The sequence below is a fragment of the Rhagoletis pomonella genome, unplaced genomic scaffold (genome assembly GCF_013731165.1).
Source record: "Rhagoletis pomonella isolate Grant_MI unplaced genomic scaffold, Rhpom_1.0 Rhpom_scaffold_00005, whole genome shotgun sequence".
NCBI classification, from domain to species: Eukaryota; Metazoa; Arthropoda; class Insecta; order Diptera; family Tephritidae; genus Rhagoletis; species Rhagoletis pomonella.
The window spans coordinates 52,580,814-52,594,726 of NW_023458559.1; the positions used below are offsets into that span (position 1 = coordinate 52,580,814).

A 13,913-nucleotide genomic window follows, 5' to 3' on the forward strand; every position below is an offset into this window, starting at 1 on the left:
AAGCTATTATCACGTTCTGAATAATTTGATTGACAACAGCATTTTTTCTTTGGTTGGAATTCCAAAGCCATGGGCACTTCTGCTACGTCATTCATATTCCACGGAACCAAATAGCAAACAAGGTGTTAAACTGATGTTTCTGGTTTTTTTTTTATTTGTGTGTTAACCTATGTATGTGGTGTATAATAGAGTGGCCGACATATTCGTGTTCTTAGTCTGCACATTGTGAGTTGGATTTTAGTATAAAAACTTAGTTCAGTACTTCAGTGAGCATCAATTCAGTTCGACCTCTTTCAGAGACAAATACCTACTTACATCAATCCAATTTTAAAGGAAGTTTTCATACCAAAATGCAGTCGCTTTCCAGTATTGCTGTTGTGACTTTTACACTTTTCAGTCTGGCTTACGCAGGATATATTCCATATGACCACGCTAATAGCTACGCCGCGGTGCAATCTGCCGTTGTACCACACCATGGCGCATACTTAGCACCTGTCAATGTAGTGGCCTACACTGGCAATGGATATGATCACTATGAACACCACGAACCACATCACTACCCCAAATACGCTTTCGATTATGGTGTTAAGGACGCACATACTGGCGATCACAAGAGCCAATGGGAACAGCGTGACGGCGATAAGGTTAAGGGTGAGTAAATGAAAGTAGAAAAATCAGCTGCAAGTTTCCAAAACAATAGCTCTCCCCCCAATTAGGCGGCTACACACTGGCCGAAGCCGATGGCACTACCCGCGTCGTGGAATACACAGCCGATGATCATAATGGCTTCAACGCCGTCGTAAAGAAGATCGGACATGCGCACCACCCTCAGGTGCATTACAACCAAGAAGGCTATGGTTATGGGGGCCATGGACATTATCCCCTTGGACATGCCAGCAGTTATGTGGAAATCAAAGAACACCATTAATTGAATAGCAACCTGTGATCGTAGATTTGAAGCGGAACAAAAGTAGAACTGTAGTTGGCTGTAGAGCAACATAAATACATTTTATTATTAAGCGAGTTGTACGTTCATCTATAGTATATAAAATGTTGTATTCACCTCATTACGTTCATTTCTTAAAATGTATATTTTTAGAGCTCGTCCTTGTAAAAATTAAATATCATCCAAATACATAAGCAATTGTTTTAAAACGAAATATTTTTACTATTTTATTTTTGATAAAGAACATTATGAAAGGGTTGGGCGCGAACACACATTTCAGCTTGAAAATTAGATTGATAAATGTCCTTATAAGCAAATAAGAAATTTTCGCCCTACACCCCTGAGCTGAAAGCATTTTTGCAAAGAAATTTCGATTTCTTTTGCCGAATCAATTTTTAAATTTTTGGTGACACTCACTTACATTCGGCAGATCAATTTTTTTAAATAGTTCTATTGGAATAATCGAGAAACTTCCGTAACAAAAATTTAATGGTTTTTAATGAACTTTAATTTTTTGTCATTCCTTAAGATCCGACTCAAAATTTTTTGTTCGAAATCGGTTTGCAAATATAATTTAGAATCGAAGGTGTACGGCGAAATTTTTTTCTGCTGTGGTCTAATGTATAGTTTTGAGCGCCAAAAAATCGCATTGATTTTTAATATGTGTTTTGCTGACGGCTTTTGCGATTTTTTTTTTTTAAATAAATAGCGAAATGTAGGAAAACTGGCGTAGACTTTTTTTATTTTTTTCGCAAGTGGTATTGCGCATATCGTCCGGTTTCTGCGTTAACCTCGTATCTGCAATAGAATCATTTTAGAGAATGTAAGAAAAAATGCTTATTTTCTTCAACTAGGATGTAATAAACGCATTTTTTACTTAATATTTCTGGTTCTATTAACACTAGTGAGCACGAACATTAAGTTTTTGTTTAATTTTCAAATAGTGTGACGCTTAAACTTTTGTTATAAGTGGTAATATTCGTTATCCCAACAAATGTAGATACGTGGTTAACGCAGAAACGGGACGATATTCTTCCATATGAAATTCATGTTTATATGGAAAAAAGTGCAAAACATCGTCAACAATAAAAAAAAAAAAATTAATAAAAATCAGTCGCTCAAAACTTGCACTTATGTTACTAAAATTTTTTAAGCCTATTACATGCATACCCAAAAAATTTCCAAAAATTCTGGTTAAAAAGCTCGAAATTTAGACAAAATTTTTTGGAATTTTTCCAAGTTCTGCATAAAGTTTGAAAGTGTGATTTATATGGTTTTTCCTAAAGCATGAACCATATTTTTATAAAAAAATATCAAACAAATTTTAGTTTTAAAAACATTGTAAATATTGAAAACGAAACACCATTCATCCATTATCGGCCGCCACTGTATGTACGCATGTTAAAGTTTCAATTAGCCATTACATGTAGTTACATACAAGGTGAGAACAGCAATAAGGGGCTTAAGAACATGAAGGCTCCTGAGCTGACGGTATTCCGACTGAGCTGTTCCAAGCCGGGGGCAAAGAGTTGTTGGGGCGCATGCACCAGCTTTTAAGCAGAATTTGGTCTGTTGAATTCATGCCCGAAGACTAGAATCTCAGTGTACTTGGTCTAATCCACAAAGTAGGAGATCACGCCGTTTTCGCGGAATAAGACCTCTTAAAATTGCGTACAAGATTCTGTCGATGATACTGTGTGAAAGACTGAAGCCGTTCACGAACCAACTCATATTACCTTATCAATGTGGCTTCAGACCAGGTAAGCGCACCATTGAGCAGATCTTCACAGCACGTCAGATCCTGGAGCAGACTCTACATAAGCAAATCGACATATCATTTGAAGAGTGTACTCTTTTCATTGTTGTATTCTTAACTATTTTTGTAGTTATTGCCGAACAATCATTTCATTGGTATCCATGGGCGTAGCCAGGTAGGGGCAGGGGGGTGCTCGAGCCCCCCCTTCCCCCCCCTAAATTTAATTCTGGCTACGCCGATGTTGGTATCCCCACGCATAAATTCAAATGTACAAAGTCGGAGGCAAGCACACATCGTACAGCTCGCTGCCTATTCTCTTAATTTTGTAGAGCCGAGCGCAATTGTGCACAAGGGTATTATTTGTAACAACCTAAAGGAATTGAGATGGATATAGACCTAACATATATATATCGTTACCTTAATATAGAAAGGCCCTAACTCATTTTCATTTGGAATGCATATTTATAAAAAATCTGTCAAATAGCTCACAATTTAGAAATTAAATAAAATTAGAAATTTAAAACAAATATTAAAGCGTAAGATAAAATAGTATGTTTAATAAAAATCAGCACTCGCTGAAACTCGCAACCGTACAACTTTGCCTTTCAAACTATGTTTGAAGAAACAAAATTGTCATATATACGGCCTTTCTATATTATAGTAACGATATTTGTATACCAAAATACTCAGCATAAAAAAGAAATCGATAAAGCCATGTCCGTCTGTCCCTCCGTCTGTCCGTATACGCGAAAACTCGGGCAAAAATGGAGAGACATCAAGGGTGCCCATTATCCAAGGTAGGTTAGTAAAAACAATGGTCGAAATTGTACTGTAACCAGGCCCACATCTCATATAACGGTATTTCCGAACGATTCAAAAACTACGTCATTTCCGCATATACTGAATTCAAATTGTTAAATGTTGGAATCGGAATTAGAATTTTGGCATAAAATTCGACAAGAATAAAATTTTTTCAAAATGGGCGTGGCACCGCCTACTTACTAAAATGAAATGAAATACCGTATCTCAGTTGCCGTTTTACCAACCCGCATCAAACTCAGTACGAACTAGAGGGCTGCATGAATCAAAAGAGCTTATGAATTATTCATATACAAAACGAATGATTTTGGCTTCAGTTTGTTTTACATTTGATACCTGTTCTGATATGTGTGTTGACACAACAATATTCAAACAAAGTGAAAATAAATTGAATTGAAATAAATGAAAATTTTTTGTATGAATATCCAAACATATTTTTTCTATTACAATACGAACAAATTTTTTGTGTAGAAAAAACTATAACCGAAATGAGTTTGAATGATTTAAATGTTTTTCATTCATTCATTCACATTCTTCCATTTGAAGGTGGAAAATTTAAAACAAAATGTATATTCATAACTTACAAAATTCCAAACGCTGAGTGTTTTGTATGTTAAGTAGAATATTCAAATAGAGTATAGTACTATTTGGCTAGAAGTTTGAATGAATTCATGCAGCCCTCTAGCACGAAGTCAAAAGAGGCACTACTCAAAATTCAGATCCGAAAATATAATTGCTTGTGTATCGTACAGATTCAACACAATTAGTACAAAAATAGGTAGATAATTCCTACGAATTGATTTATGGAAAAAAATCGACAAAAACTTTTTTGATTTGTGCCACTTTTGAAAAAGTAAGCGCTTTGTCAATTTCTGCTAAATTCGGGACGGTAAGTGCAATAGCCCTTGGCACAAAAAAGGAATATGTTGAAAGTTTTTGAAATCGGATTAAAACTACGCCCATTTCCCATGTAACGGTAAATTTCACTTATGACCACATAAATGTATATCGGAAAGCGCTTTATCGATTTCTACCAAACTTTGTAATTTTTTCACTATTATTTAATACTAGCCAACGCCCGCTTACTTCGCGGCACCTAATGAGAACTTTTGCGTTGGCCAATGCAAAATAGCGTTTAAAAGCAAAAATAGCCTGTAAAGTCAAAATTTTTGGTTTAAATTGAAACCACTAAGGCGCAGTATCCTGCTCACACATAGGCCAATATTAGTAACGCATATGGAATACCAAACCCTTTCGGTGTCCTGAGCTTTACCGATGGTCTTACTTCCACCTTCGAGATCTCTGCCAAGCATGCGTAATCTTTTTCTATGATCTTGCAACTGCAACATTGGTGCGATGCGTATGCCAATAAAAGTTTTTATAAGGAAACTCAAGAGCACAGAAGTGCGTTTTCTGTTATAGGAGGGCCAAGAATCCTCGCTGTCCCACAGGATGAAAAGTTTTCAGGTAGATTGGCTAAATGAGTCGTGTGATCTCTTGAATATATTTCAAATGAAGCAATTGATATACTTACGGTGATCTTTCCTTGCTAATTCGCCACTTTTACACTTCATGGTAATATTTATGAACTGATTTCTAGTTAGATGCAAGATCGCATAATCGTGCATGAGCGCCTCAGACAAACTTAACTCCATCCTCAATTTAGACATCTGAAAACTAAATTCGATAACTTAAATATAGGGCCAAAGCAGACCAACCACACGGGGTTTCTATACATTTCCGCTGCAGCGCCATCAATTGGGTTCATTTCTGCAAAACCATGCTTACCATAAAGTAAATACGAGTTATGAATTTCACCCTCGACTCCAGCGGCACTCATCGGGTCGATTTTTATCAAAAGAATTTTCCATCATACAGGTACATAGCTTACATTTAAAATTTGAACGAAATCGGTTAATAAATACGATTTTTATAAATAACTCTACTCCAGCACCACCTAGCGAGTTTTCTAGTAGCATGTAATAGGACCATATATGTATGTAAGATAACCTCCGACAATCTGACGGAACTCTATTCAGTGGTTTTAGAGTTTAGTCCGAACAACGAAAAGGACTATCATTTTATGCAAATAGGTATATAGATAGGACAGTCTATAGCGAAACTCGTAAAATCAAAGCTCCATTCTTTGTGGAAAGTTTAACAAAACTTCTTCAAAATTTTCACTAAAATTTTACCTTTTACTAAAAATTAAATCAAAATTACAAGAGTTAATGGGATTTAGAAATCTAGGAGAAAATGGGTCCCAATCGAATGATACTTGCGCGTTTACGTAAATGTATATCGATCCAGCCTTTCCAATAATTACCACTTTTCGCCATAAGTACGGTATTGATAACATATGTAGCTGTGCCGAATTTCAGGACGTTAGCGTAAGCGGTTCCAGAGATAAGCTATATGAGAAGTTCAGTTTGTATGGAAGATGCCACGCCCCCTTTTCCAATGCATTTGCAATATATGCATCAGTGCTAAGTTTCAGTTCCCCTACATACCGAGTAAATTTTTTGTCGGAATATTTATTTTCAAGGTGCTGGCATATGTTCCAAATATGAACCAAATCGGTGCAGCCGTTTAGTAGTTTAGTGAAATACATTTTACAGAGAACTGTATGCAATTGTAAAGCGTGATGTCTCAGATTTATTAATTTATTGGCAGTAAAAACAAAAAATATTGATTTTTTTAGCGAAAAAACTTCCACACAGAAGTTCCAAAAAAGTGCGATTGGTTATGCTTGAACACACTTAATTGAATGTCAATAAATGAATTGAATAAATTGAATAAAAGAATTAATTGAATGTTAAATGAATGTCAATGTGGCAACTCTCTAATTTTTTCTTCTATATTGTAAGCTAGATCTCCAGCGATACATCGGTGAAAGCTGCATTCAATACCATGTTTTCGAATGACGCGCGTACAAATATACAGACAGACAGAGATTCAAAATTTCTAAAAGTTGTTTGGCTTCTGTAGCTCTAATAAAACCCCACCATATTAATTTATCTGTAATATCTATAAGATACAGACATCGGCCTGTTACAATTTTATTTTAAGTATAGATATAGATCTCATTTATTTTATCAATTTAATACAATAAAAATTTTAAAACAGGTGGCAACCCGCCCTAAAAATATTTTCGGCAGTAAAATTTCCTACACATCTTCAGTTTGATACCCATATTGCAAAATTCAATTTATCTCAAAAAATTAAATTAAATTAAAATTTTCAAACAGGTGGCAACTCTCTAATTTTTTTCTTTCTATATTTTAAGTTAGACCTCTAGCAATACATCGGTGAAAACTGCATTCAAATCTATGAGTTCGTTTTCGAGTGATGCGCGTGCAAACATACATACAGACAGACAGACAAAAATTCTAAAAATGGTTGATTTGGCTTCTGGTGCTCTAATAAAGACCCCCCACGTAAATTTTTCTTTAATATGTATAAAATTTACAGACATCGACCTGTTAAAGTTTTATTATATGTATAGATAAACATATTGTTGAATCTGTTTTAAATCGGGAAAAATACGCTTGCTTATAATGAAGTTTACAGAAAGGTAAAAAAAACCGATATTTAATTCGTGCGCCGGGTATAAAAAGTTCGGTGTCGCCCGAGCTTATATTTTTTCTTTACTTGCTTTTTAAGCCATTGTGCAAGCAACCTGTATGTATTTACATGTGTGTGTTCACAGGCAAACCTATTTGGCCAAAAATCATTTAACACTTCATAGACTTAGTCAACATCTAAACGAAAATCAATAGAGCTTTTGTTTTCAACAAAAAGTAATCCACAAAGGCAGGTAAACAAAAGAGTTGAAAAGGCAATGAGTGTAGTTGAAGGAAGGCAGTGATATAAAAAAATAATAATTTGTCTTAAGTACAATAAGCATTAAATGAATTGAATATGCGATAGATTGAATAATGCGGGAGGGAAAAATGTAGTAATGGAAATAGATTGCTGCACCGGGGAGAAAAATAAAAATATTTATTAAGTTAATATGTTTATATGCACAAATAAATACTTATCTATTACAAAAATAAAAAGTATTTAGCATTAAGTATAAATAAAGTATTTAACATAAAGTATAAATATTTGCGGAAATCCTCATATGTATGGACGTATTTATGTAGTTTTGAAATAATATCAACTCTAATCATAAGAAGCCTGCTATATACACATACAGACAATCCCAATGTCACTACAGAACCTTCATAGTGTTTTTACATATTCGAAAAAAATTAATTAAATAATTAAAAGGATATTAGAGTCGCTTGTCGGAATCACTTTCATCGCTTGCTGGGTGGCTTTAGTCGTTGTTGATTGCTTTGTTGGCTTAACGGTCGCTGATTTCAGGATGAGTGAGCAAGCTGTAGAGTGATGAGTTAATCGACTGTGATAAGCCAAAATAAAATCTTGGGCAGCAGAAGAAATGTCAACACCCAACGAATGACTTATATCGTTGTGTATTCAATAACAACAAAAACATTGCAATAGGAGAATATGAGTGTGTGATATACTTTTAGAGCAAATCAAAAATTACGTATTTTTAGCTGACTTTAAAAAAAGGAGGAGGTTATCAATTCGTCGGATTTTTTTTTTTATGTATGTAACCGCATAACTTTGGACCACTTCAACCGATTTTAGTAATTCATATTTTAAAGGAAAGGTGTTAGCTCAGAGGTAGTCGCTGCTATTTTTAATTTGGTTTAGATTCGATCATTGAATCATGAAGAAATTAGCGGTAGCAAATTTTTATATGAGAATTGAAGTATGTACATATGTCCTATGCTATACAGTATTTATGAAAAAGTGAACTAATTTTTATTTCTTTTGAAAATTTTTTTCTTTCTTATTATTTTTGTATATTCCGTTTTCGCCTCAGCTTCATTAACATCCCTATAATACTACTGAATTTTTACTAATGCTAAATTTAATATTTTTATCACTTCTGAAAACATTCCATTTTGTCACAAGGAAATTTGGTATAAAAATCGAGGAGATTCTTTGGAAACTTTACTTCATATTGTGTATTTTATGTGCCTACCCAAAATCATGCATGATGTATACATCTATGCACCCCCAAGCACTTGAATAGGGACAATGCTTTTTTCAGGGCTATTTTTCTTTATTTAATTTTCATAATTCTTCAATTAAAATAAAGTTGTTTTTGTAATGAAAACTATACACGTTAGGGCTGTGCGATTAATTGAATATTCAAAATTTTAATTAATCACAAAGTAAATAACTCAATGATTCGATTCATTGGATATTATGATTACTTAAAAGTTCAGTTAGTCGAGTAATCAAGAATTTGATTAACCAAAAACAAAAATATTTGAGTAATTTGCTTTACGATTAATCAACATTAGAAGTAAAATGAGTAATAAACATTTCAAAGTACTCTTTACATATCAAGGAGTTGAAGTTCCTTGATACTATGAAAACAACGTTTCTCTTTTTAAAAATTAAAATGAAATATATTTTTCATATACAGATTGTAAAAAATAAAATAAGTATTTTCAAAAGCAAACTCTTTTAACGAGCAAAATTGAGACTTTTGAGCAACCATATTGTAAGTAACTCGATTAGTTATCGTTTTGATTAATCAAAATCTTGATAACTCGAGTAAGTGATTAACCGAATAACTGATTAACCAACTTGCTCGAGTAATCGAATAATCGCACAGCCCTAATACACATCCAAAGTATATATGTGTTTATACAAGTTTCAAATTTTGTAGATAAAAAAAATCATAAAATTTTCATCAAAATTTCAAACTTTTTTCGCGAAATTTTAGAATTTTTTGTGTATGCAGCTTTGTAGCCCATTTAATTTTAGTATATATAATAAAGGGCATGTTTGAAGTACCTAAAAATTACCGATGATTTTTGACAATTTTTTTACTGAGGTTTTTTCACAATTTATTCCTCACAACGCATGCTCGCATTTTTTTACTTGGAAAAATTGCGGAAGGGCGTCGCGACGCGTTGGTAAAAAAATTCTCAATAATAACGGTAATTTGTAGCTACTTGAAACCATGAAAAAAATATTTATAAATAATAATGTCGATAAAGCGGCAATTAATATTTCGTTTCCAATTTTTTTTTAGTTTTTCAACTTCTCAATAAATAAACATTTGAAATCATAAATTTTCATTTGTTTATTTGAATTTGTATGACATTAGAATTATTTCGAGAGCGTAAACTCAAAATGCTAGCAAACGTCAAATAACCCAATGCCGGACGAATTGAGCAAGCGGTTTTACCTTTAAATATTTTTGTCATACTTCAAACCCGCAATATTTTTTTATTGATAAAATGTTTGCAACTTTGATGATTTTTTCTTTTCTAAAAAAGTTTGAAACTTGCGTTAATATGATTTTTTAGAGAATGGAAATCATATTAAATGAAAAATATTCCAAGAACAAAAACGCGAAAAAGCATTGTCCCTATTCAAGTGCATGTGACATTTGACACTTTTGGCAACAATTGTTGAATTTTTATAATTTTCGTACAGAGTTTGAAATGTGGATTTATATGGTGCTTGTTATATTATGCGCTAGACTTTTATAAAAAAGCATTAAGTATTAAATAAAAAGTTTCTATTATTTCTTCCTCCACTGTATATATGTACGTATGGATGTATGCATATTAGGGTGGTCCAAAAATGCATGTGAAAAAGTAAAGTCGAAATTTTTATGCTCTCTCCCCCTAGGATTGTCCTATACCGAAAAACATATACCCCCATTTTTTATTTTGAAATCAAAAAATATTTAATATGGGGGAAGAACAACTTTTCGTAGAAATCAATTCTTAAAAATCAATATTTTTCCATCGACAAACTGTTTTACATCGCAACTATAATTTATAGGTCCGCTAAAAACCCACAAAAACCCCGAAAAAATGCAAAAGGGGGACCAATAAAAAATCGTTAGTTTTAAAAAATAAATAATTGGGTATTATTATTGAAAGTCTGCTGAAGAAACCAGAATTTTCCGATCGAAAAATATTGGTTTTCAAGAATTCTATACCATTTCTATGAAGAGTAGTTTATTCCCATATAAATATAGATACATACATGGAAAGCTTTGAGCATTTTGAGCGACCTCTAAATATTTTTTGATTTAAAAAATAGGGGTATAGTTTTTTCGATATAGAACAATCCTAGAGGGTGAGAGCATTACAATTCCGACTTTACTGTTTTTGGACCACCCTAATATACATACATATTATGGCGTCAAAATCCTCTCGAATTAAGCTCTCAATCAGGAGTTGGTTGATAGTGTGTGATAGTTAACAACTTCTTTACGCGATCCGCCCTAAAGCATATGCATCTATGAACTTATGGCGTTTTCGTTACTACCGAAGAATTTTAACTTTTATTTGCCCTTTACACACAAAATTTTTTGTAGAAACGGAAACGCCATTAGATAAGCAGATTCACAACGTACTAAAACACTAGGATGTCTTAATATAGAAAGGTCCTAATTAATTTTTGTAGTCATTATAATCTGAAAAATGGTTTCTTAATTGGTCACGCCTCTTTTTATGTGGCACACCTTCCCAATCAAAAATTAAAACGTACTATTCTTCCTTGGGTGAGTGCAGCAAAAATTAATAATTAAATTATATGCATGTATGTACATGTATTTGTGTTTCTACATATATTGCTTATGAATGTGCTCTTGTACTTTACAATACCTCCGGAATGTGCGAGGTAACCTTGAGCCATTCGATTAGTTAATAACTCACAGACAATAATAGTTATGGCGTGAATTTGATTGTGACTTTCGTTTCTTAATTTATTTGCTCTATTAGCGAATTGGTTCACAAACTCATAACTAAGAATGTTACAAATCGCACTTTTGGCTTAACATTCGAGCAAATTAATTAAACTTATTCTCCTTTGTCTTACGAAATGGTGTAAAAACTTTTGTCCAGATATGAACAAATTCAAAAAATAACTAAATACATACACACACACGCATACACACATATGTACATACTTTTAAAGTGAGTGGCTTATGATTGACTCATTTGCAGAACAGTAAACTAATAATCGATTTAACTCGATGACGGGTATAAATAGTTAATATGGATAGGCATTTAGCATCAGTACGAGTTTGCCTGTCAGCAAAGTGCTTAACGCTTTACAATAACTTAGGATTTAGATAGTAATTCTTAGAAAAAAACACACCTAATTTACTAATAATGCAGCTCATATCGTGCGTTACCATAGCCGCTTTTGCGATCTTCGGCGCTGCTTCAGCAGGATATATTCCACACGGCCATGCCTCCAGTTATGCCGCAGTAGTGCAACACGATGACGTGCATCAGTTTGGCGTGCATGGATATGACAGCTATGGTGCAGCAGTTGATCACGGCCATCTCGGACATTATGAACATCACGAGCCTCAGCACTACCCCAAGTATACATTCGATTATGGCGTTAAGGACGCGCACACTGGCGATCATAAGGGTCAATGGGAGCAACGTGATGGCGACCATGTTAAGGGTAATCAAAATCCTATGTCGCTAAATATATAATCAAGACTTGATACATTTAATATTTTTAGGTGGCTACACTTTGGCCGAAGCTGACGGCACTACCCGCGTTGTGGAATACACAGCCGATGACCATAATGGCTTCAACGCTGTTGTAAAGAGAATTGGCCATGCTCAGCACCCTCAGGTGTACCACCACGCTTATGATCACCACGGCATCTATTAAGTTTGAAAATGGTTTAAAATTACAATTTCAGGTTTAGTCCAAATTCGGGCAATATACGGCGGCCAAATTTGGTTTTTAATCTATTTAATGTTTATGCGATTGTTCGTAGCCATTTTAGCAATAAAGTTATACTGTTGAAATTCTATGACGAAATAAATTAGGCTTAAGCTGCTCATACAATTTCCATAATAATGGTGTATTTTTGCTTTCGTAATCTATAAAGAAAAGCAGCCTGAGCGGATTGGAAATAGGAATAATCCATTATAAGTAAAAGTGAAAATGTATGCAAATGCAATTCTGTGCTGTTAAAATTAGAAAATAAATAACAAATTTTCTGTGCATGGCGGCGTTGTTATTGTTTGTGCGACTTTGCATGCAATATTCGTTGCTTACTTACTCCACAAGTAGCTCTGCCTTCTGCCTCTGCCGCTAACGCTACCACACACACATGAACACACTGGCAAAGCGGCGAACGAAATTAATTTAATATGCAATTAGCGGCGAGAAAACTGCATAATGAGCGCAAGTGTAACTGTGGCGACGAAAACTGCGACGGGGGAGTCTGAAAACTATAGAGGTGGCTTCAAGTGGTTGAATAGTTTGGATTGTCTTTGAGGCGCCATTTCGGTCGAAGGGGTGGTTGGTGTATTCAGCGCAATGTTAGAGGCAACCAAAGTAGTTTGCCACAAAACGACTGGCATACTTGTTCGAAAATAGAAAATGCTGAAGGCAAGAAAAAGCGGGAACAAAATTTTGGTATTCTACATATATGTATCTATGTTGAGCTGAGGCGCAGTAGGCAGGAAGCAAGCACGCCGTAAGCCAATATTTATTTGGGAATTATGTGTACGTAAGTATTTTTCTGAATATTTTTTCAGGTTAATCAATGAAAGCTATTTTTGTGCTGGTTAAGAAGTAAAAGTAACAACCCATTACACTAATTTTGATAACAGTAATTTAAGTGAAAATTACAGAAAGTTTGTCAGCGGGATGCTGGCTGTTTGCACAAACTTTTCAGCCAAGAACAGACACTTGTCATTTTTATTGCGAACACGTACGTCTTAGAAAACAAAGAACTCGCCAAAGCAGAAGGGGTAGAATTTGATACCAACTAAACCAAAGATAAATAAGCACACTATGGACATGGAAGCATCGTCTGCCCAGCAAGGAAATGTCTATTTATTGGAAGAAATTATTTCTGGTTCAGAACTAGCACGACTTGGACAGTTTCCAACCATTCACAATAAGCGACGTCTGTGTACAAAATTTGGTTTTGCCAAATTTGAAACACAAAAATAAGTTACTACTTGTCTTTTAGTAGCGAAATGGAGTATTTTTTCGTACTATTTCCTCCTTTAAGTAGCAGAATGGTACACTTTTGCTGCAACCCTTGTTTTCTTTGCTTTTGAGATGTCGATGATGAAAAAATATACTTTTTTTCTTTATTTCATAACACAAATGTAAAAAGTAGTAAAAAAAAAACCAAAGAAATCCGCCGGTCATTTGACCGTCTCACAGTGCGGACAAAATTCGAAAGAAATGATTCAAAATTTCGTACTAGGGGGTTTTCCGGGTCGCTAATTACGAATCCGATGTCAGAATTGCAAAATTCAAAATGGCGGATCCAGTATGGCGTCTGGTAAA

The 13,913-nt window shown here is 34.2% G+C and overlaps 3 protein-coding genes across 3 annotated transcripts in view; 2 read left to right on the top strand and 1 right to left on the bottom strand.

The window, feature by feature from the left end:
* Window positions 1-13,913, bottom strand: part of LOC118739191 — a 282,485-nt gene that overhangs the window by 68,398 nt on the left and 200,174 nt on the right. The gene's annotated exons all lie outside the window — the stretch shown is intronic.
* On the top strand, window positions 351-928 carry LOC118739195 (cuticle protein 8-like). The gene is made up of 2 exons (XM_036470384.1): window positions 351-651; window positions 717-928. The coding sequence occupies exons 1-2, from the start codon at window positions 351-353 to the stop codon at window positions 926-928; spliced, it is 513 nt and encodes a 170-aa protein (XP_036326277.1).
* On the top strand, window positions 11,750-12,332 carry LOC118739196 (cuticle protein 7-like). Its single transcript, XM_036470385.1, has 2 exons — window positions 11,750-12,053; window positions 12,115-12,332. Exons 1-2 carry the CDS (start codon window positions 11,750-11,752, stop codon window positions 12,267-12,269), a joined length of 459 nt encoding a protein of 152 aa, XP_036326278.1. The 3' UTR covers window positions 12,270-12,332.

Bases quoted from the DNA above. Each gene is read 5' to 3' on its own strand.
- LOC118739196 (XM_036470385.1), top strand. From the start codon at position 11,750: ATGCAGCTCATATCGTGCGTTACCATAGCCGCTTTTGCGATCTTCGGC. The intron at 12,054-12,114 runs GTAATCAAAATC...TAATATTTTTAG, and splicing joins TGATGGCGACCATGTTAAGG to GTGGCTACACTTTGGCCGAA.
- LOC118739195 (XM_036470384.1), top strand. From the start codon at position 351: ATGCAGTCGCTTTCCAGTATTGCTGTTGTGACTTTTACACTTTTCAGT. The intron at 652-716 runs GTGAGTAAATGA...CCCCCCAATTAG, and splicing joins TGACGGCGATAAGGTTAAGG to GCGGCTACACACTGGCCGAA.